The sequence below is a fragment of the Parasteatoda tepidariorum genome, chromosome 4 (assembly GCF_982258835.1).
Source record: "Parasteatoda tepidariorum strain Cologne lab strain chromosome 4, Ptep-v5.0, whole genome shotgun sequence".
In the NCBI taxonomy this organism is placed as follows: Eukaryota; Metazoa; Arthropoda; class Arachnida; order Araneae; family Theridiidae; genus Parasteatoda; species Parasteatoda tepidariorum.
The window spans coordinates 60,516,827-60,542,738 of record NC_141758.1 but is presented as its reverse complement, the minus strand read 5'-3'; the positions used below and the strand labels follow the sequence as shown (position 1 = coordinate 60,542,738).

General features: G+C 30.5%; 1 protein-coding gene across 3 annotated transcripts in view; it reads left to right on the top strand.

Annotated features, from left to right (window-relative positions):
* LOC107448860 (putative inorganic phosphate cotransporter) overlaps positions 1–18,173 on the top strand; it is a 33,156-nt gene extending 14,983 nt beyond the window's left edge. For all 3 annotated transcript variants that reach the window (XM_016064214.4, XM_071182354.1, XM_071182355.2), the window contains exons 4-10: positions 2,491–2,674; positions 3,597–3,727; positions 4,189–4,338; positions 6,494–6,626; positions 7,477–7,632; positions 9,379–9,464; positions 17,832–18,173. In XM_016064214.4, the coding sequence (XP_015919700.1) occupies positions 2,491–2,674; positions 3,597–3,727; positions 4,189–4,338; positions 6,494–6,626; positions 7,477–7,632; positions 9,379–9,464; positions 17,832–18,011 (1,020 nt within the window). In that variant the 3' untranslated portion in view covers positions 18,012–18,173. The remainder of the gene's footprint in view (positions 1–2,490; positions 2,675–3,596; positions 3,728–4,188; positions 4,339–6,493; positions 6,627–7,476; positions 7,633–9,378; positions 9,465–17,831) is intronic.
* The last annotated feature ends 7,739 nt before the right edge of the window (positions 18,174–25,912 follow it).

Here is a 25,912-nt window from a genome sequence, read left to right as displayed (position 1 = left end):
GTGACATGTGAATGAGTCCTCCTTATTAAACGGGCTGTGATGTATGTATGTGGAAAAAGTTAAATTCTTGACCACAGATGACACCACTGGAAAACAAGAAGCGTCCACCTTCTGCCCTGACGCTTGCTGGTATTGGCAAGTGGCATAAGACGGCAACAAAGTCTCAAACTTCATCGATTTCTTACCAATCTCCATTCTGAATTTTGACAGTAATGACACATTCTCCATAAATAATGAAGTTTCGTGACAAGGAGTTTCTTTTTGTACTACTTCGGTGTTTTTTGTCTGACAAATCAACACCTCCTAGAAGTAGGAAGGACTCAGCATGGATCAATTTAGTAGTCCGATGTGACGAAGTTAACTGCGCAGTAGATGAAAAATAAGAAAGATGTCATTACGTTCAGGGTACTAAGCTGCGCAGTGGTTGAAAATACGAAATATGTCATTACGTTTGGACTACTAAAGGATATTTATAGTAACCCGTGCTGAGGCCTGCTCTTTTCTAAGAGGTGTTGGACAAATGCCATAGGGAAATTATTTACTAACAGAACATTTTTTGGGGTCATTTTTTTCTTCCTTTTCAGTACTTTTGGTTAAACGAAACCGTAATTGTGGTACCAAAGTTAAGTTACTGGTTTCCCATGTACTATAATTCTTACTCTCCCAACTGTAAAATTTCTGCTTCAAAATAAGTTCTGTCTGCATTGAACAGTACTCCAAAATATGTTCCTTGAATACAATTAAGGCAGTTTTTCGAAATTTCCGTAGTAAAATGAAGTGATACTTTTTGCAAATAATATGCTATTTTTATATCTGCTGTGAGTTTATAACTGTTACTCATGACTGGAAGGTCAAGTTTAGCCTATCTAAAGCCAGCTCTGTCCACACTCATTTTGAAATTGGCGCAAAACGTCTGTATGGACAAAAGTCACAATTTTATGAAAATGAAAATTGTTTGTGGTCTAATTTTTTAACATTTAAAAACTTACTCCAATTCAGCATTACTTGAGCTCATTAAAATTTGCAAAAACTGAAAATAAGGCAGCGATTCTGATAATTTTCATCTAGATAAAAAATATGCCAAATTGGCGAGTTTTTAAAAGAAGTTTGATACAGTTTTAAATATTTAAACTATTTGTCAGGTCTAAGGCCCAGATAATTCTTCACGTTAAGATAATATGTATCGTTAAAAAATAATGGCATTGCTTCGAGTATAACGCACTTAAACTATGGCTTTATTATTTTCTTTGGCGACAGAGCTTCGAAAAACAGCGTTAATGTAATCTAATATATATAATTCTCTTACGTGGCTCCCAAATTTTGGCTGAAGTACTTTGTACAACTAAATAGGATTCTTTTCACAACACTTAAATATTTACTTTATTTTCTTCATTTATAGAGAAAACAGTCGGTAAAGAATTCTGTTAGGTTAAAAAACATTTCGCTAAAAAACGAACGAATTCTAAAAGAAATAAAAATAAACAACTTAAAAAATAAAAATGCTGTTGCCAGCCATAGAATTTTTTGAAAGTTAACTTAGTAACATAAATCAAAATGACATAGAAGCGCAACTAGATCAAAATTAAGATACCTGAGCGCTTGACGTAACAAATCCTTAAATTCTATAAGTGTTGTATCCCCAAATGCCCAAATTAACAATTGTGTTTTTAAAGAAATTCTCTCTCTCTCTCTACTATTCAGACTACTATTTCATATTGTTTTACAACACATGGTTTTAACACTCTGGTGGGAAAGACTTTGAAACAAAACTTACAACAGTTACTTTTCTCAACAACTGAAATTTAGAATAGTGTGATTAAGAAAAATATGTGAACTGCTTGCAATTTCAAATTAATATTGAAATGTACAGGTTTAGAATTTTCTACAGTGAAAAGTTTTCGGAACTTCAGTATTCAAAAAAGTATACTAAAGCTGGACGTTAAGAACGTATGCAATGAGCGAGCATTGGATAGCGAAGCAATCCGAAATGAACTGCGAAAGCAGTTCCGGGGGTTTGGCGAGCGCCAGCGAGCAGGGGGCGAAGCCTCCTAATATTTTAAAATATGTTCTACGCATTAAAAGTGGAATAAAGAATATATTAGTGGTCGCATCTGAATATTTAATCAGAAAGAATCAAAATTATTATACCCCGATTATTTTTTTTTCACTTTATATTAAGTGTCAAGGAATCTGAAAAATCTTATTTCGTGTGGTGATTACAAGATACCATATATATAGAATACTATATGTCTGAATGCCATGCTTATCAGAACACATGACTACAGGACACCATGTGTCTGAATGCTAGGCTTATCAGAACATATGACTACAGAACACGTGTCTGAATGCTAGGCTTATCAGAATACCGTGTGTCTGAATGCTAGGCTTATCAGAACACCGTGTGTCTGAATGCTAGGCTTATCAGAACATATGATTACAGAACACCATGTGTATTAATCTTGTAATAATGATTATAGTGAAAAATTCCAGGGTCTACCTCTTGCTGCTCAGGCACTTCTATCAGCTCGATGGTTCCCGAAACCTGAGAAAGGATTCCTTTCTGCATTCGTCTTATCAGGTTATCCTTTGGGAGCTTTTCTAGGGAGTGCAATATCTGGCCCAGTGTGTGCTTTAGAGCTTGATGGTGGTTGGCCTTTGGTTTTCTACATTTTTGGTACACGTATTTTGATTAATCCATATTTAATTTAATTTCCGTGCTTACGAATTGCTCTGGAAAATTTTGATTGATATAAAAATATAACGCAGATAAACTAAGCAGAAATTGCTTGTTATGTATTTAATTCCAGCAAAATTCTAACTTTTAAATGAGCCAGTTGTTTTTTTTCATTCGATAAGTTTTAATTTTAGGCATTCGGTATAGTATAAATTATAATTCAAATAATATTTTGTACTTGCAAAAAAATGATAGAAAAGTGTCTTTAAAATATTGTGATTTATAGAACATATAAATGATTGCATAAAGTGAGAGGACGATCTCGATGTTTTTGAAAACACTTTTTATAATTATTATTTTAATAATTTAAAAAATTTTAATGATTTGTGTTCAATATTCATGGACGGAACATTGTGAAAAATCATTTATTAATCTTGAAAGGTAAATTCTTTGAAACAATTATGTCTAAATACTGAATGATTGACAGCGCCAAATATTTATTAACAGACAATCGACAGTTATGCATTCTTTTTTCTCTCTCATTATTCATACTCAGATATTGTGAGATCACTGTAGAATTGCTACACTGAGAACATTTTTAGTTTGTTCCGACTGAAAATATGGTTCAACGCAACAATGATACTGTATTAAATTGAGACATATTATCATGCATATTAATTTTTTAAGTTTAATTTCATGATCTTATGGTTCAACTTTAACGTAAGTACGGTTCATTTATCACTTTATTGAAGTTGCAGCAAATTTTCACCGTATTATAATTAAAGGCCACGTTAACCACGTTAAACCAGTTTTTTTGGCGAGTAAAAGTTAGTAAGCTTTTTCTTCATTATTAGTAAGCATAGTTCATGGCATAGGTTCATAAACACAAATTAACATAGTTATTTACGCATATTTTTTTCAGGTTTTTTTGGAATTTTTATAAGCATTTTTATTATGATATTTTATGTTGAAAAACCAACTGATGATCCTAACATATCAGACAATGAGCTGAAGTATATCTTAGAAAATATAAACTCAATGGATACAGTAAAAGTAAGTTTGCAAATACATTCTAATCATCTTAATTATGACTAAATACTTTCAAAATAATATATTATTTTGCTAGAAACTTCTTATGATAATATTTTTTTCAATATTACGTATTCTTTTAACATTTTTACGCTTATGAATCAAAACTTTACAGCCATTAAAACTCTCAAATATGTTTTATTTTCCTTTCATGTTTTTCTTAACACAAATAATTTAAAGCCTATTCGTTAATAGTAAAAATTCTATCATTTTAAATTCACACACCTATTTCTTTTTCATTTTAGGAAAGTTTAAACAAATTGAAAGTAATTGTATGTTCTTTTTCATTGAAATTACGTTTTAATCTTTTAACGTTTATTCTCTTGGACTAAGTAAAAGTGTATGATGATTTAAAGTTAAGATTATGTTTCAAATATGTTGTGGTAATTAATTAGTTATATTTTCTATTTACTTTTTTCAAACAGCGTCCTCCTACACCATGGGGTGAGATTATGGCTTCAGTCTCAACTTACTCTTTAATATTAGCATTGTTTGGACAGAATTGGATGAGTTTTTACTTTTTGTCGGTCCATCCATTATACATGGACACTATTCTTAAGATACCTATAAAAGAGGTAAAAATATTTTTGAATTGGGATTCAATGAACTAAAATCTCAACTTACTCTTTAATAATAGCATCGCTTGGACAGAACTGGATGAATTTTTACCATTTAACTGTCCATTCATTATGTATGGACACTATTCTCAAGATACTTATAAAAGAGGTAAAGAAAATTTAAATTGGGATTCAATCACATTAAATTTCAACTTACAATCTCAATAAACATTTTTAAATTGGGTTTCAATCAACTTCAATATCAACTTATTCTTTAAGACTAGCATTGCTTGGACAGAGCTGAATGAATTTTTACCATTTAACTGTTCCATCCATTAGATATGGACACTATTCTCAAGATACGTATAAAAGAGGCAAAAAAAGTTAAATTGGGATTCGATCAAATTAAATTTCAACTTACTTCTCAATAAACATTTTTAAATTGGGATTCAATCAACCTCAATATCAACTTATTCTTTAATACTAGCATTGCCTGGACAGAACTGGATGAATTTTTTCCAATAGACTGTTCTATTCTGAAGATGCGTATAAAAGATGCTAAAAAAATTTAAATTGGGATTCAATCAAATTAAATTTCAACTTACAATCTCAATAAACATTTTTAAATTGGGATTCAATCAATTTCAATATCAACTTACTCTTTAATATTAGCATTGGTTGGACAAAACTAGATGGATTTTTACTATTTGACTGTCCATCCATTATATATGGACACTATTCTCAAGATACCTACAAGAGAGGTAAAAAAAATTAATTGGGTTTCAAGAAGAAAAAAAATTATCGTAACATTTATATTTAAAATTTCTCAGCATTTTTGTTGTTGATTAAATCACTATTCTATATTTTATTGTTCCTGACCTCAATTGTAATTGTTAAAAAATTGTTTGAATGTTTTCTTCACGAAAACATCTGCTTTTCCGTTTTCTCCTTATTTAAACAGTTTATCATTTTGTTCTGAATAATTCACCAGGTGAATGGTGCTGAGCCTATGTGAATTTTGTGAATTCACGATCTCAAAGCTCGAATACGCCATTTTGGAAGAAGACCGGTTCAATGTCTTGACCCTCCCCCTCTCCCTCTCCTTCTCTTTTCAGTTGTATAGGAATGAACTACGGTATTTTCCCCTTTCGTAATATTTTTCGTATTTAACTGTCACAAATATTTTTTTAAAATTTCTACGATGCTTTCTTTTTGAACTGTGTTCAATGTAGTTTTAAGTTCTGTATAGTTTCCTAACTTAAAAGTTTTTAATCTATTTGAAAATCAAGGCAGAAATTAACGTACTTATCTCTGTTGTTTCCAATCCCAGCTGGGATAGCGGAGCTATACCAGATCCATGAGGCATTGAGTCTTCAAAAAATCGAGGAAAAGGAGAGGTCTCTCAAGAACCTTTTCCATGATGAAATCCAGGCAATCAAGTAGATGGTGAGGACTAGCCTTGCTGGATTTGCACTTTTTACAAGTTGGAAAAAGTTTAATTTGTCCACTGAAAGTGAGGCTCTTAGTATGCCCGCTGACAAATCTACAGGTAGTGGTTTGGTCGGCACGTGTACCCTGGAGGTCAAGTGCTCCTCCAGGACGCTTGCGGGGATACCAATTGTGATCAGGTGGGACAAGCCAAGCTTTATTAACTTAAGATTTGCGGATAGAAAATTATTCAGAGTAAGTGAGGGCCGTGTTTGTAGACGCTAATGGGGAAAGCATGCGAAGTGTTGCACGAGGTTCTGCTCTACGCTACCTGTAGCCCATTTCGCACTTACGAAAAACTGTAGTTAAACCTTTATTAGTCACTTAAAACAAATTGAAAGTCAGATAAGCATATTTTTTTCTGTATTATAGCTATCTGTATTTAACACCCTACTTTGAAAGTAAAAGACATAATTTTTCGTTTTTGAGTACAAAATTATTTTCTTTTCATTCCTTGAGATATTATTGTATTTTTATTCAATTGTATCATGGTATTCTTACATTTTTTTTGAAAATCTTGCTTCATTCAAATATCATTGTGCAATGTGCTCATAGAAACACTTGCAGATCTTTTAATCAACCCTTTGTGTTTTTAATTTATATTTTCATCTAGGTGACTCATTCAGTACAGAGTTCCCCAATATTATTGACTATTGAGTTAAACATAAATTATTAACTTTTACAGAATGGATTGCTAACATCAGGACCTCATTTTGCACAACTTGTTGCAGGCGTCACAGTCTGTCTGTTTTCTTACTGGATAAATAAAAATGATACTTCTAAAATAAATATAGCTAGAAAAGGATGCAATTCGTTTGGTAAGTTATAAATAGTAATACATTTTATAAAAATATATAAAATTAACTTCAATGTTCTGACCATTTTACAAATTTAGAATTTTTATTAAGAAACATGCTAAAAAAATGCTCTAATCCTAATACAGAGAGAGAGAGCATATTTTTTTCTGTTTTAATCCGTTACTCATGCACTATGTTTGAAAAATTCCCGTTCTATTGACAGATTTCCCCCGCATATTTGAAATTGACGTTTTAATCCTGCTTTGTTGACAAAATTATTATTCTCCATTTTTCATCATCAGCGGATTAAGACAGTCAGCTAAAATGCTAGTTATTGCCATGCAATTTTGCTTATCATACGTGAACTCAACCTTTTTTTTTCCTTTCCAACTATTTTACGAGTATTTTCCATACCCGCTCTCGTTTTTTCAACGATTATTTTATGGTTTTGAACATTGTATAAATAAAATTGCGTTTAGGTTTTATTCTCAAATCGATAAACCATAGACTCGATAATCGATCGAAACGATTGCGTTTCGATTTTATTCTCAAATCGAAACCTGATTATTTTATTTCTTTAGATATAAACTTTTGTTCTTTCACTACAGTTTTATTCTTTCTTACACTTAAATATTATTTCAATAAGTAAGATTTTTAAGATAAAAACAGTTTAATATTTTTTTTCCCTCCTGAGTCACTAAAGTTACAATAACTCAGAGGACGAAGCACTCGCCTACCACTCAGGTGGCCCAGGTTCAACTGCTAGTGTTGATTGGTAGTACAGATTCTGGATTAAAAATATTCGTGGATGTATTATAATTACTATCTCAAGAATTTTAATTATTGTTTTCATTTTCCTTTTCACTTTTAGCTGTGATATTGTTTGTTTTTGGACTCGGCGGTATATATTTGTCAGGATGTGATATTCTTTGGAATGAATTCTTTCTTATCCTCTCTACTGCATCAGCAGGTTTTACTTTTGGAGGATGTTTGATAGTTGCTGTTGACATGACGCCAACATATTGTGGTAAGTATACCGGAAACATATTCGATTTAACAATTCATAAAAGAACAATTGATTCAATCGTGTAAGGGATTGCAAAGCAAACTGAACTGATAGGTCAAACCGACCCTTCTCAATTTTTCGAGAAATCTGCAGTTATCTAGAAATAAGGAAATTAAGTTAATGAAAACAAAATGCATTTAAAGGAAGAAGAAAGAATTCGGTTAAAGAAATTGACTATAAGGTACTTAGGTTATAATATTTGGTTACTATCTACCTCGAGGTATAGTTATTTTTTTTAAATAAGAACTAACTACATTTTAGTTAATTTGCTGTCATGTGTATATCCTTCAAACAGAATTTTGACCATTATCCGACTAGCTCAATGTTATCCAACTTACATGACGCCCGGCGCTGCAATTAAAAACACCAGCTAATGGCGGGCCGCAACTTTATCAAAATTTTATATAGGACTCTTTTATGTTTGAAGGAACATTAAATATTGCAGTCAGATTTTTATCAAGTTGTACAAAACAAAGGTATTATTTTGTAACACGATTATTTTTGTATTTGAATAAGTATTTTCTTGAATGCAAAACCTGAGAAATAAATTATTTTGCATCGTTGTTTTGCTAAATTTCTTAGAAACGGAGAAATTAGGTCTTTTTTTTAACGTAAGAAAAGTATTTTAAACCTATACTGATTTTTTACGAAAATTGTCCGCGAAAATATGACAACTAATATATTTCAGTTCGCGGGCCACAGAAAAGGCTTCGCGGGCCAGACGCGACCTGCAGGCCGTAAGTAGTAACCACTGAGCTGGAACATGCAATCCTCCACTGGAGCTCCGTGACTTTGAACATTTCAGTTTTCCTCATTCCTAACCTATGAAAACATATGTTTCCGCGGTATATTATTGTCAATGAAATTCATCGTGAATGCGCTATCAATTAGAATTCTGACTATTTTACAATTACTCATAGTGCTCAAATTATAACGAGTACCGTGTGTTTGATGACTATACAAACAAAACGTACTACCAATCAAAATTCCGATCACTTTTAAACATAAACAAAATAACAGACACAAAACAAAAAAGAGAAGAAAAGAATTAAGTGAAAAAATTTTAAAATTATGTTTTTCAAATGGACAAGAAAGAAAAATTAAATTACATAACCACATGAACCACATGATAACCACTTGAATAATGAAAACCGTAGAGTGCATCACTTACTTTATAAACCTCTATCTCCACGAAAAACTAAGACCATGTTACACAGCTTTCCGTTTTACATTATTTATGTAACAAAACTATTATTTTGTCGTTGTTAATGAAAGCGGAATGCATTTTGTTTGCAGAACTAAAATTATTACTCTCTAAGCGTAAAAGGAAAGATAAATATGACGTTTTGAGAGAAAATATTTGTTAATTTGAATTTAAAATCAAATGATAGTGGATGTGTGAACTACTCTGGATTGTATTACGAAGAAAAATATTACATTTTAATGCATGTAACACACGCGCTTTCAATTATTTTTGTTGAGAAAAAAAATTTAAAAACAACCTACTGAAAAGAGAAAACTGTAAAAAAAGCTTCTCTCCCTTGTATTATTATTCTATAAAAAAAGTTGTACATTGAGGAAAATATTTTATAAGAATATACCATGTACTTTACAATGAATTAAAATGGATTTTTTAAACATATATTAATATTTGTAATCAAGGAACATCAAAATATGCATTTATAAATACATTATACGCATGTTTAGGTCCTCTTTTTGGATTGGTAAGCACAATTGCTAGCTTATCTGGATTTATAATACCGATTCTATCTGGAAAATTAACAAAAGATGAGGTAAGTTTAATCTTTCGATATTTTCTTGACATAATCAAATAATATTAATATGTTACTAACAAAGTTAAAAATTCGGCTTGGTATACAATATACAATACAAAAAATCGTCCAGCAAAGTATGAAAATGATTAATTATTTCTTAAATTATCTATGCAATACGTACAATGTCAAGAATTAGCCAGTAAAATATAAAATATAAATATTTCATTTTTATAATTAGTGTGATTAAGATTCATTAGTATCAATTGAAAGTAAAATCGTGGTACAACCTGTAAGTTCATAATTTATTTTGTCTCCTTTAATAAGAAAAGTATTTAATTTTAATAATCACCATTGTATCACCCATTTGATCCCGTTATAAATGATAATCACGTTAGCCTGGACGGAATAACTGGGATAATTACCCGGTGGAAATGTGTTGTCGATTGCCCGGTATTTATTACACTGGCTATCATTTTAAGCTTAAGGATTATTTTTCAGTATTCCGTATACTGATGTTTATTCTAATTGTATATTATTGGATTGAATATAATTTGTCATTCATAATAAAACATTGATTTATGTATTATATTAAAAAAATGCTTTTTTTTTTGTAAACTCATCAGTAATATTTTTCAAACAAGAAAACGAAAAAAATCTGCTGTTTCTTTCTCTGTGATTTCCATACTTTTTACTTTGCTTTTTAATTCTCATATTTCATAATTTTCCAAAATTCACACTGCATGTTACGCAATGTGGTTCCATAATAATAATATAATTCCCATAATAATCTTCTATTATAGATAATTCTCTTACGTGGCTCCCAAATTTTGACTGTATTTCTTTTCCGCCGGTGGCAACGTTTGCTTTGTTTTGTTTACTTTTTGAAAACACCAAAGCATTCTGCCTTTTAATGATGTGTTTCTGATCTAATATTTATAATTCTCTTACGTGGCTCCCAAATTTTGGCTGAAGTACTTTGTACAACTAAATAAGATTCTTTTCACAACAGTTAAATATTTACTTTATTTTCTTCATTCCTAGAGAAAACAGTCGGCAAAGAATTCTGTTAGGTTAAAAAACATTACTAGCCCTTGATTCCCACATTGACTCTGATTGAGACTGGATCATTCCATTTATTTCAAAGGTGGGGAAAGTAGAAATTGCTGCGCATCATTTCGGCGCACGTGCTATACAGTAAATCCGATTGCAATATCTTCTTTGAAGACACATAGGCTCCTATTCTTTCTGTAAGCAGATTTTTAAAATTAAAATGACGGCGCCATTTACCGATTTCGGACTTAAATATATATTAACTTATACATTTCTGATAAGTTTTAAGTTAATCTGATGTTTTTAAATATCATATTTTTTACACTCTGATTACATTTTTTAAAATCGTAACTAATTTTATATAGTGTCTGAAATATTATTTTATATATCTTCTTGTATTTTTATGAAGTTGAGGTAAGAAAATCTAAGTAAAATATAGAAAGAGCTTAATGAAATTAAAGATTCATCATAATATAGAATTTTTTAAAAATAAAGATGATAAAAACGCATGGGCGGAAATTATTTTATTTTATAAGCATATTTGTATATTTCTCTGTTTGCAAAAGATGTATTTTATTTTTTTTATATATATTCCAATCTCTATGAATGGATAATCGTGACTATTCTACAAAAAATAAATAAATAATCAAAATTTATTCTTTAAAATTTAATTTCTTATGCAATTAACAGATATATTTAATTACATAAAAATGCTAAATTAAACGTTATTTCTATCTTCATTTTGTTCAGAAGAAGTTTTAAATACATATTATTGCATTGCCATGTGCTAATAATGTAGAGAACCACCAACAGGAATAAGATGAATAAAACATGAAATCCCATTATCCTTATGCGCATACAAAGTGTAAAGCCCAAAAGTGATTTTGGTACTAATTGATTTTAGGAACTATGTGTTGGCGACTTTTTTTCACATATCTTCGTCTATATGAACATTGATATATATATATATATATATATATATATATATATATATATATATATATATATATATATATATATATATATATATATATATATATATATGGAAAACATCACAGCTGTCCAGTTTGTGAGGAAACAAAAATTTAAAAATGCAGAATAGTTCTTTAATTTTAAGAATAAAAAAATTTTTTTTCCCACCTTCTATTAAATATCTGCTAAAATATTATTTTTTAAAAACACCTTTTAGTTAGCTATTAAATATCACAATTTCTATTTAGAGGGAAATAAAACCACACACACCGTGATGGCGAACATGGCTACATGGTCCCTTTAATTGATAAGTACCTTTATAAAATAATAATTTTATCTTATGAAAGAAATTATACTTTTATATTATAATTTTATTTTATGAAAGAAAAATATCAAAAGAGTTCAAATACATTTATTTAGTGAGATTACCTCAAGAAATTGAAAATAACGCCACAAAAGTTTATAAATGGATAATTTTCACCAACAATCTGAAATGATATAGTAAATATGAAGAATATTATAATTTTCCAATAGAAACAATAAGTTATTTGTTTGACACACAGATTAAAGATGGCACTATCACATTAAATTATGAATTTGAAGCGTAAGTAAAATAAATATTTTTACTTGTAACTAAAATTCATAACATATACCTTTCTTATCTAAGTTTTAAAATTTGAAGTTTTCACTTAATTATTCTAATGCACCAAGTTTTGAAAAAAAAGATCAGGAAAAAAAATCATCACCATTCATGGAATATCTGAGTTTTAAAACCTATTAAAATTATTTCACCAGCAGCAAAAAAGAGCCATAATTACTTTTATGCATTATCCGCCGACGATTTTCGCCAATTTAAAAAAATAATTTTGTCTGTCGTTCAAATTTAAATATTTTCTCATTTTTTGTATGAATAAGTTATATTTGTATTTTCTTTATGATCAATTACTATGAAAAATAAATTTGAAAGATACCAAATAACTTAACGAAATAATGAATATTTTTTTTGTTGTTGTTTTCTTTTAGGAATTTTGAATTTCCTTTGAGGATATATTTTTTTATTGGAAGGAATAGCTTTCCATTCTTCAGAAGTGGGCAATTCTGAATTGTTAAACGCTTGCATTAGAGCACGAATATTTTTTAAACCATCTTCAATTTGCTGTAAATTTTCAAATAACTGAATGGATTGGGCATCACTAGATATATCCTTGCAATATTGTTCTATAGCTAATTTTTTCTCATTCATGTCTTTCCGAGGTTTTTTATTCATCTGCTTTAAAATAATGTTCTTTTCAGTATTCTTAGAAATTTCGTCATCGTCAATAACCAGCATATTCTCCTCGGATGTACTAGGGCAAATATCCTCTTCGACTTTTTTACACACGTTTTTTAATTTTTGGCATACAAAGTGAATATGCTTGCAGATTACGTATCTTATACTAAAGTCTACACAGCTGCACGACATAGTGTGAATGCATATATTGCAATCTATGCATGCAGTAGTGCAACTACAGCTACTGCTCTCTTTTTCCACTTCATATGTAAAAATTTTTCCATCTTCCTCTTTTGATACGATATATTGTCCATCATTCATCTGCATAGCTGAATACATACTGGCATCCATTTTAGTGCTTTCCAAATGGCGTTTCATTATAAGTTTGACGCGATTCGTCAGCTTACCGCGTTCAATAGCGATAACCCTATTGATAAGTTTTTTTTGCCATTGCCTTCATTACTGTCTGTAAGGATTTGTCCAGTCTTTTCATAACTACACCGCCAGATTCCTCATATTTGATTTGGCGGTGCCACCGTTCTAACTTCATATTCGTATTTATTTTTAAACCCTTTCTAAAGCAATATGCCCATTTTTCTGCTCTGGACATGTAATACTCCTGAAAATAGCTGAGAAAAGCTTCTTCCTCTTTGTATTGTACAAAAAAGTTTTCAGCTAACTTTGAAAAAGTAATTTCATTCAATTCATGTATTATCAGCTTCATGTCTTTTTTCATGTTTTCTCGAACCACTTCATTTTTTACTTTGGAGTTGAGGTTTTTATTTAAACTTTTCATAACATGCCAGGAACATAGCAAATGTCGCGGTTCGTTTTTTAAAAGATTTCACCCAGGCATTCAAAAATGTTGTTGTGTCATCGGTCATCATGACACGGGTTACAAAACTTGACAATCTTTGTTTAATAGCATCAAAAAATGGTTCTAAACTCTCAGAAGCAATTCTCTTAGAGAAGAAAATTGCTACTGGCAAACCCTCGTGGTTTTCATCATGGACTAAAATTGTAGTTAGGTGAAACCCATACTGGTTAGTGCCATGGGTGTCATCTAACATGATGCACTCTTTTCCATAAAAATCCATTAACTCAATTTGAGATTCAGTGGCTATTCCTAGCAAAAATTCTTCTTCTTCAATTCCTGGATATTGATTTAGTTTTTCACCGATCGGCTTGTATATTAGAACAGGATTACTTTCTTCCTGCATCATTTTCTTCACAGTTATATCAACTGCCATAGCATCATCGTTATGCATAATATTGCTAACATTAAAACCTTGAGCAACATTGTAAATATCCTGACGTGTAGTAAGTCCTAATCGCTTCGTTGGCGAGAACTTGGCTTGAATTTTGTCCATCACAACACTTATTGGTATCCCAACACCAAGCATATTAGCCAACGTTGCACGGTCTTCTTTTTGCAAGGGAAGTTTTCCTACTTCGCATTTATGACCTGCATGAGTTGATTGATATTGCACAGTTATTTGAGTAGCTTCGTGAACAGTTTCTTTAGTAGCAGTGATCATTGCTGGACAAGTGATGCTAGTTTTTATAGATCCTGTATATTTCGAACGTCTTTTCCTTTCTATTTCACAAGGTTTGTAAATACCACTTCTGTGACATCTGTAATACCGAGTTTCTGAATTTTCCTTTAGTAATGAGTTTTTTAAGATAAAAGAAGAGACAGTTTGCTGCTCGATGTCACTTTTCCACTGGTCAAAATCAGATTGACAAAAAAATACCTTATCATGAAAAGTTAATTTAATTTCAGGATGTTCCGTTTTTATATGATTATGGAGATCTATATATTGTTCGGGTTTTTAAACTGCATAGACCGCAAACTTGGTTGCAAGTTGCATTGTTTATAGAGTGAACATTTCTTTCATGCCGGCGTAGATTACTGTTTTTGGAAAAAGTTTGAACACAATGTGCACAGGAAAATTTATTCACTTTTTGCGAGTTCATGTTGTCAATATTATTTTCGGAAGGCAATACTTTATCCGTATCCATGTGATCATTAACCAAGTTCTGTTCCGAGTCATCAACATTATTTTCCAAAATCAATACTTTATCCGTATCCATAAATTCATTACCTAAGTTCTGTTCCGAGTCATCAACATTATTTTCCAAAATCAATACTTTATCCGTATCCATAAATTCATTACCTAAGTTCTGTTCCGTGTCGTCAACATAGTTTTCCGAAGGTGGCCCTAAAAAGAGCCTTTTTGTTTTAAAATCATTGCACATAGCACAATGTTAGCAATCAAACCAACGCGTTATGTATAAACTTGATAGCCAAGGATGAGAACATGAGAGTCAGGGTTGCCAGACTTTGAAATTAAAAAGTACTACAACTTTATCTGAAAAAATACCATAAAATACTACATATTTTTGAACGCCATCTGCTGCAGTAATTTGGAAGTATAAATAATATTAAAAGGATAAAATGCTATTAAATGGATAATAATACTATTAGAAAGATAAAATAAAAGGATATATTACTAAGAATAAAATAATTTTAAAATAGAAAAACAATTATATTTTCCCTTTTGTGCACTTTAACTTCAGGTGAACGCGTAGTAACAAAGATTCAAATCAACAATTTTGTCTAAAAAGAATTGTGTGTATCATAAATGTCTCTTGTGCATTGTAAATGATTTATAACAAATTTATAGAAAATCAAACATTAAAAAAAAATCCCATTTTCATAACATATTCTACATAGGAAGAAAAAGCGTAAAGTCTGTTTTGGTTGCACAAAAAGCAAGTTATATTACATTATAATCTACAAACTAGGAATAAATCAACTTTTATTTCTTACAATCATCACTAGATAAAGTGACTAGTACAAAACGAACGGTTAGTGGTACAGCTTGATTTCCACGGCGACTGCTATTTAAAACATCGCCAGGCTTGAATAATTTGCATTTAGTTTGTGGCTTCCATATCTAACAGTTTATCATGGTCACTGTAAAAATCGAGATGTATCCAGTAGTCTTATTTAAAAAATCGCTTTTTACTTCAAAAAACTAGAGTGGCACTTCTCTTTGATATAAAAATTAATTAAGAAAAAAAACATTTGTACAACACTTTTAAAAAAAAATACTATATAGAAATGTTATTTTATATTTTATTATTAAAATTATTTATCTTTAATTTTTAGTGAAACAATACTTACCATACGTATTATTGAAAATACTACTTATGGCAACCCTGGTGAGAGTAAATCCGGCGCATGCGCAGCAATTTCTACTTTCCCCACCTTTGAAATAAATGGAATGATCCAGTCTCAATCAGAGTCAATGTGGGAATCAAGGGCTAGTAAAAACATTTCGCTAAAAAAATAACGAATTCTAAAAGAAATAAAAATAAACAACTTAAAAAATAAAAATGCTGTTGCCAGCCATAGAATTTTTTTAAAGTTAACTTAGCAACATAAATCAAAATGACATAGAAGCGCAACTAGATCAAAATTTTGATACCTGAGCGCTTGACGTAACAAATCCTTCAATTCTATAAGTGTTGTATCGCCAAATGCCCAAATTAATGATTGTAATTTTAAAGAAATTCTATAAAAATTTTAAATAAACAACCTACTTCTACAACTGATTCTTGAAGAACTTGGCTCATTGATTAAAAATATTGTTTTAATTTTACAGTACTAACTTTACTTCTACTTTCATTATTGCTATGACCCTCTTTCATTACATTTTACAACTTCATGCTAAATTTGAGGCTTACAACAAATGGCTTTAGCCCTCTGGTGGGAAAGACTTTGAAACAAAACTTACAACAGTTACTTTTTTCAACAACTGAAATTTAGAATAGTGTGATTAAGAAAAATATGTGAACTGTTTGCAATTTCAAATTAATATTGAAATGTACAGGTTTAGAATTTTCTACAGTGAAAAGTTTTCGGAACTTCAGTATTCAAAAAAGTATACAAAAGCTAGACGTTAAGAACGTATCCAAAGAGCGAGCGAAGCGAGCATTGGATTGCCAAGCAATCCGAAATGAACTGCAAAAGCAGTTCCGGGGGTTGGTGAGCGTTAGCGAGCAGGGGGCTAAGCCTCCTAGTAATTTATATTTTCCATGGCAAATACGCTTCGAAAAAAGCTTTTAAAAAGTTTTATAGTAATCTAAGCTAAGAAAACAGCAAAACAGTTAGTTGAACATTGTAAAAAAAATTAGTGAACCATCATTTTTGGTGTTGAGGTGAACAAAACTATTTTGCAGGGCATAACTCTCACCTTTTTATTTACTTTTTCATTGTTATAGTTTTACTTATTTATTTATTCCAAACAATCATTATTACGCAATGCAGCTCCATAATAATAATGTAATTCCTATAATAATAATGTATATTTTCCATGGCTAATGCACTTCGAAAAAGCTTTTAAAAAGTTGTATAGTGGTAATGTAAGCTAAGAAAACAGCAAAAAATTAGCTGAACATTGTAAAAAAATTTTGTGAACCACCATTTTTGGTGTTGTAGTAAACAAAACTATTTTACAGGGCATAACTCTCACCTTTTTATTTACTTTTTCATTGTTATAGTTTTACTTATTTATTTATTCGTTTTTTGCTTGTGTGTTTTTCACCGGTACATGTTTCTGAACAAAAATTTCAGTGCATCGCAATTTTTACTGTAATAATTACCGAATAATCACTGAACCAATCTAATTAATTAAAGATAAAAACGTACAATATTTTACTATAAAATTCGAGTTTTCGTTGAAATGGATTCCACGGATGATACACCCAAAGTGTCAGTACTTTATACTTTAATTTGATACGGATATTTTTTACAATGAACTTCAAAATGTATGTAGTTTACCTCAACGCCAAAAATGTGAGCTTATACTAATTTTTACATTGAACATGTTTGTCACAAATTGTTTTAAATCAATTAGTAAGCCACGAAAGTAATCTCAAAATTTTTGTACACAAGCTAATAAAATAAACTGGAGAAATACAAAGATGTTGCCCAATATTGAAAAATACATTTATCTTAATTAAGAAAAATAATGTGTCTAAACTTGTTTGCTTATTATTATTCACATTCGTTTCTATGTTTTCAGCAAACAATGGCACAGTGGCACAAAATGTTTTTGATAACAGTTGTTGTTGTAACTTTGAATGGTGTGGTGTTTCTTCTTTGGGGTTCAACGAAGATCCAGTCTTATGATCCAGCTTACCAGAAAGAAAAAGCTTCCAAACATGAAATGAATGAAGCAGAAATTACTTCTACGCTTTTATGACAACATCGAAAGATTTAAAGAACACTCATTTGGTCAAAAAACATTTTAAAATAATTATAAAGAGATTTCTAAAACAATTTAATTGAACAGAAGTATCACAACTTGTATCTTTGTAATATTTTTTTAACATTAAATGCAATAAACTACGTTTGCTTTTTCCAATAACTTCTTCTTCTATTCACTGAAAAAAATAAAAAAAATTTGTATTAAAACACTGTGGGCCAGAAGACCATGATCTTTGGCCAAAAGTCAAAAATTAAATTTTCAACTAAAATATGTGTAGGCAGTTTTAATATAGCCCAAATTAAGTATTTACAATCATTCCAAACATTATAATTTACTTTTTGGACCGACAAGAGTACAATGTAATGAAAAATAAGTTAAAAAAAATTTAAAAATTTAATTTTTAAATTTTTTTTTCAGAAATATATGTAGGAATTTCACCTTACTGTTACATTTTTATCAGAGTTATTAGTCTGAAATTATAGTTCAATTTTTCAATTTGTTGGATTAGTTAATACTCTTGACAAACTTATAGTTTATATCTTGTCATTTGACATTTTGCAATGTTTGAATGACTTTCGAAACTTAGTTCTAAGAAGTTCCACGAGGTAATTAGCTAAACTTTTTTTTGTTGTCTTCTTTGATGTTTCTTCTTTCGAAAAATATACCGAATATACCGAAAAACAAAAATTATGTCTTTTTTTCATGTTTTCGAGCTAATTTGTAAGTAATTCGCGTTATTTTGTAATATTACTTCTGAAATATAATTTGCTTTTCATTTTTAATATAAAGTTACAAAAATTATTCTACATTCATTACTATATTTAATTATTTAAACGTACTATATTATTTTTTATTTATTTTTGCTCTCTATTTCAGCCGCTATTTTGTTTCTTGGGTATTTTTAGTGTATTTCAAAATTTCAACTATGAATTCAATTTACCTGCACATAAAAACACCTAAATAGAAACCCCCCAAATTTTGAAACAAATTTTATCGAAATACTAATTTTGGCCACGAAACCTTGGTTGCTGGCCCACTGTGGAATGTAGAGAAAAACACACAAGAATGACACAATCAATAGAATATAAATTTAAAACATTCTGTTGATTCCATGATATTTCTCATAATGGGTTGATACCAGTGGTCGGAAGTAGCGCACTAAAAGTAGTGAAACTACTGTAGTCGGTACTGTTTTTCGTAGTTTGTAATGCAATGTGCTACTTTTTTTTTTTAAAAAAAAAGTAGTATGGTGAGTAATGCGATGCAAAAAAAAAGTAGCTTGTAGCGATTCCTTGCATTTACTTTTATCGCCAGTTTAGAAAAAAAACACGCTTCTACCCAAGTCAAGTTTCTTGATGGTTCCTTCAAAATATTTTGATGGTTTATGTTGGTTTCAGTACGACTTTTGATGGTTCAACATCATTTGATGGTCCCCATCATCCACCATTTTCCATTACGTGTTCATGGATTTTGATATGCCAAAAAACTTTCAGCAATCCATGAGGGAAAATGCTACGTTAACCGCTTAACGATCAGTTAATTATCTAGAAAACGGTCATAAAAGTGGCTATTTTTTTTCTGGCATCCAAACATCTTGTGCTGACATCTAGTTTAAAATAAACTAACTATCTACAATTACCTTAGAAATATTCTGGTACTGCCATCTGGTGGGTAAAATGAGAAATAAAATGTTTTCCGGGCAAAAGAAATTAATTAGTTTTATTCTTATTGCCAGTTACTACTGAACCCTCCAGTCCGGAAATATGACGGGAGCGAGAAATAGAGGGCGAAACCTCACCCCGTCATTTTCACGGGAGCGAGAAGGAAGGGGTTAATACCGTGACAGTTAACCGTCAAGAGAAGTTTAACTCTCATGGACCAACAATCCATGATGGTCCGTGATAGTTTCAAATATACATTTCCATGATGGCTTAATGGAAATTCTTGCTGGTTCTCAGGAATATACCATCAAAACAACTTTTTTTTAGACCATCATAAATCAGTTGGAATTCCTACATTAAGATGATGGTTGTTCATGATAGTTCCAGCATTTGATTTCTAAGATACTATGATGGACATTTGTGATGGCTTACAAGATGAACAAACCATCAAAACAAGTTGTTATTCTTATGTTGGATCATCCTAAATCAGTCCGAATTCTTGCATCGAGGTGATGATTACTTATGCTGGCTACCATCAAAAAATGTAATGGCTTATGATGGAATCATTGATGGCTACCATCAAGATAAAGTTGGTTCATCAATGGAAAACCACCAACGAAACGCAACTGATTTTTCGAATTGGATTGGTACAAATATTCGTGGGTCCGTGAATGGATGCAGTAAAAATGACTCTGTAGTTGCAACTGAGCGTTAACAGAAATTACTTATTTAAAATCACGTATAACTAATATTTGAACTATCCTTTACGAAAAATAGTTAATTAACCACCTTGGTTATACTTTCACATGCGAATGCACCCTCGTGAAACATTTCTATAATTTCAATGGAAGGGAACGCATTTTCGATGTACTTTCTTAGAGGAAATAAAAGAGCATTAAGCAAATAAAATTTTTTTAAGTGTTTGATAATTTCGCACTTATCAAATTAAAATATTCGCAGTCGAAAGTTGAAAGTTAAACGAACAAATTCAAAAAAATTTTTTATTTTGAATAACTAACAGACTCATGCAAACATGAAAAAATATTTTTTAATAATTCCCTTACATTTAATGCAAGTAAGTTTTTTTATTCAAGGCCCTTTTGAAAATAGGTGTAAATTAAGTTCTCTAGCAAATCTCGTTTCCATAAAGTAGTGAAGTAGTTACTACAATTTCAAAGCAGTTTGTACTACATTTATTAAAATGTAGTTGCAGTTAACTACATTTTTAACAAAGTAGCTGTAGCAAACTACAAAAAACACATTATTTTTGTAGTTTACACATTATTTTGTAGTTTTGTACCCCCCCACCCCCACTTGTTGGCACTTACTTAAACACCGAAACAGATGAATACGTTTTTTAACTGTGCTTCCCACTGTATTTTTCTCTCTTAATGTCCACTGTAAAGTTTGAACTTATAAGATTTGATTAGCTTTCCTAAAAATGAAATCAATTTATTGGCATGTAGGCCAGGGTACTTTCTAAACTAGTAAATTGTGCAATGCAAAGGAAAAAACAGAAAACAGAAAATAGAGAGATTCGGAATAGATAAATTTTAGAAAAATGAACTAGTTTATGCTTGTTAAAATTAAGAGATGTAGTAAGAACTGAACTTAATTTTACTTTTAGTAAAAAAAATCTATAAAAGTATCTGCAATACAAAATCATTGTACCGAAAACAAAAAAGTATTGCAGAATGATTTATTTCGTGAGGAAATGTTTAAAATAAAAACTCGGTAAAGAATTATTATCCAGTCAACGCAATCCGTCTGCAATAAATTTGACCTGTTAGGAATTTTCGCACGCAGTTATGGTTACGCACTGTTAGGTATTATATATTCTGAGGATGAAAATATGAGGAAACAGGTATTGTGATAATGAAAGCATGACAAGTTTTTTTTTTTTTTTTTTTTTTGACTCTAGGGAAGTTTATGGAAGAGGAATTTGATTACGAATCAGTGTCGAGACAAGAAAAAAAAGTGCAGTCTGTCAGCATAATAAAAGTTAACTAAAATTTCAATTAGAGAGAAATTTTTACTGTAGTGTAAGTGCTTAAGACTTACTATTAAATACTATACTATACTATATTAAATACTATATTGCACTATACTATACTATACTATACTATACTATACTATACTATACTAAATACTATACTGTGCTATATACTATACTAAATACTATACTATGCTATACTATGCTAAATACTATACTATACTAAATACTATACTGTGCTATATACTATACTAAATACTATACTATGCTATACTATTCTAAATACTATACTATACTATACTATACTATACTAAATACAATACTATACTATACAATACTATACTATACTATACTATACTATACTATACTAAATACTATACTGTGCTATATACTATACTAAATACTATACTATGCTATACTATGCTAAATACTATACTATACTATACTATATACTATACTATACTATACTAAATACTATACTAAATACTATACTATACTATACTATACTATACTATACTAAATACTATGCTATACTATACTATACTATACTAAATACTATACTATACTGTACTATACTATACTAAATACTACACTGTACTATACTATACTATACTATACCATACTATACTATACTATACTATACTATACTATACTATACTATACTATACTGTACTATACTATACTAAATACTACACTGTACTATACTATACTATACTATACTATACTATACTATACTATACTATACTACGGTGTGGTATTTTTCCTTAAATAGAAATGCTCAAATTTTTAGGTTTAATCATTAAATAGAGATAGTTTAGTCATTCATTTGGTAAAGAAGCTTTTAACTTATCACTTATTTACGCTTTTATATGTACGAGTATAATAAGGACTTTAATTTTCCAATAATTCTATTAGATTGAAGAACACGTTTTGAAGATATGTGCAATGAATCCAACAGGATAGTATGTAGCAAGGGAACACAGAACAAAAAATTTTAGCCATTATTCCCTTTCTAAGCTTTTTTTAAAAATAAATATCTATAAGCAACTGAAAAGAAAACTATTAACATAAAAAGAAATAAATGAGGAGAAAAAAAAAAAAAAGGAAGTATAATAATAAGTGCTAATTCAAAGGGAAAAATTTATAACTATAATCGGGATATCTAAAGTACCGGAAATGATTATAAAAGAGAAATATAATATGTACTTATTTTCGAGAATTATATTCTTTTCGTGCAACGCGATGGTGTAATGGTTAAGGTACTATACTATCATTTTATTTTATTTTATATTTTATAATCGTCGTTCAACAGTCGACCCAATTTTCAGGCTTATGACTACTAATGTTCAACTCCGTAGCCTTGTAATTTTGAACCCAAATCAGAAGCCAAGGGAACTCCTGGATCAAGTATTGAGAGAAATTTGGCTTCGTGGAGGAGGATTCGTTTGGCATTTTTGATGGAACTAACCTGCATTTGCGTTACATGGAGAGGAAAACCACGAAAGCCTCCCACGGTTAGCCTGAAGGCAAAAAGGTCTCCGACCCATGATCCGTCTACCATTGTGGATATTTCACGTCATCAGTGTTGTCGGTGCAAGCCGCATACGGATTCGTCGACCGACCATCGGTGGGATTCGAACCCGGTTCACCTCACTGGAAGGTGAAAGCTCTGTGCCCTGAGCCATCACGGTTCACAGAACTATTATTGTGAAGAACAAGAGTTCAATTCACAGTAGAGCATTAAATCCCTCCAAAATTCTGATAAAAGGAGTTCCCTTGTCTTCCGGATTGCGCTCCAAATTACAAGGTTGCGGAGTTGAACATTGGTTGTACTAAGCTCAAAATTGCTTCGGCTGTTTGACGTCGGTTATAAAATAAAAACAAAATGTGTAGCAGAGTATCTGGAAACAAAAGCGTTCGATGTGCAATGATAATTGCGTTGATACCATCACATTTTTGGTCATGAAATTGCGGAGCCGTAACCTCCATGATTTCCCCTGGTTCACAACGAGATGTACCACGATCGCTTCACTTTTGAACTTAATAAAGCATGGCACTTTTTTATTTGAGCTATGTTGGATATAGCTATCAGCTGGGTATTGGATTTAATAAAAAATTATTGCCATTTAAGTAATCTTCATCTAATTTTTCAACACAAACTTACAAATAAAATTCGTTTGATTAATTCGGCGATTTTTTTGTTTTATTTAATGCTAGACCTTTTTTGCAACCCACTGCTGTGTCTTTGAAAATTTTAAATACTCAAACGCATGTTTTACAAATTGTCTAATAGAGTGTGAAATTTAAAGCGATAAAAATATGTATTACTGAAAATATGTATTGCGATTAAGAAAAAATAAACAATGAATAATATGATTTTTTTCAGTGTTTCACACTTTAATAATTAAAAATTTAATTCATAGTTTAATGGCCCTTTTAAAATACTGAAAAATAACCTCGCATTACTAGCGTATTGTGTTTAAATCAATTTGTTCACTTATTTGCAAACAATTCTTTATTGGTAATTAAAATAGACTTTAACATGTCAGCTAATTTTTTTTAAATTTTTTTATTTTGCCTGAATGAAAAGATATGCCAAATTTTGTAAAACTTAAGTCTACGTCTAAAAAATTTTTAAATGTTAAATTAATTATATTAAATTTAAACATTTAAATATTACTTTAGCTCCTTTAAAAAAAATCAATAAATAAAGTTTTCGGTTTCAATGCTGTTTCCATAACAGTGCCCAATTCAGAACAACAAGTGCATTATATAAGTATCACTTGCAAAATAAGATATCTTGCAAAATAAGGCTAAATAATGCAGTATACCGAGAGAAAAAAAACATGCTAAAATTTCAGTTCAATCTCTGCAGGCATTAAGAATTTATTAAATAAAGCTTTGCCTGAGACAATGATTTTTCAAAAATGCCTTTTCATTTTTACGATGGAGATCAATTTTAGAATGAAAAATGCTGCAGAGCGAGATGAGAAACATAATTACTGTGAAGCAAGACTATCATATCCAAACTATTTCAACCAGTTATATTAAAAGTCAGAAACATCAAATTTTCATTTTTTAATTTTTTTTTATATTTTATTTTTTTCATTTTTAAATTTTTCACATGGAATATTTAAAACTTTCTTTTTGTACAAGGTACAACATGTTACCTCAGTTCTTCGAAATCTTATTCTAGTTCTTGATCAGTAAGGATATTTCCAATCACGAAATATTTTCCTACTGCTGAAAAAACGGCTGTATAGAAATCTTTATACCCATTTTAGATTTGTTGACCTTGAGACAACCAGACCGACATACTTTCCATTGTATATAGGTTATTATGTGTCATAAAGTAAGAAGCGATTTTCTTATTCAATTAATTGAACGGGAATAAAAATGCACGTAATGTCCATACTTGTCGTGATTTGTTAGAACAACTGGCGTTATTTGATCATGTGATATGATTCCTTGAAACTTTAACCACAAAACATTTTGTCAGAAATATTTTTATTTACTTTAACTTTTATACCATTCTAAGTTTTATAAATGGATTTAGGTAAATTTTTTATTTATTTATTTTTTGGATGGTGCAAAATTTCCATCTCGAATCAAAAAATTTCAAATCTGGGATCGCAACATTTAATATTAATGTAAAAAATATTTTTGAAAAAAAAAATATGCTTAAAATTAATTCGAAACAAAACTAGAACTGAATCTAATGAATGACACATGAGGTACTTGAGAGAACTAGAGTGCTCCAGTGGGTTCCTGCCCACTGTGGAGTTCCGGGCAACGAGAAAGCCGACTTCCTCTCTAAACTAGAACTGAATCTAATGAATGACACATGAGATACTTGAGAAAGCTAGAGCACTCCAGTGGGTTCTTACCCACTGTGGTGTAGCAGGCAACGAGAAAGCCGATTTTCTCGTTAAAAATGGTGCCCTTCTATACTATTAAACCTTATTAAAATATCTATTAAATCACGTGCTCAAGAAAACCTCTATAACCGTGTTTCCCAAAAGTTCTGGAAGAATGCCATCACAGAACTGTGTAATTTAAATTTTCAAGGCGTAGAGCAGTCGCTGAATTCCACGTAGCCACCGGACATGACTGCCTAAGAAACCTTCTTTGTAGACTTAAAATTGTTCCCTCCTTGATATGCACTCTGTGCAGCTCTGGAGAGGTCATGGACTACGCATATTTACTCCACTGTCCTGCTCTGGATAACACTTTTCTCGCCG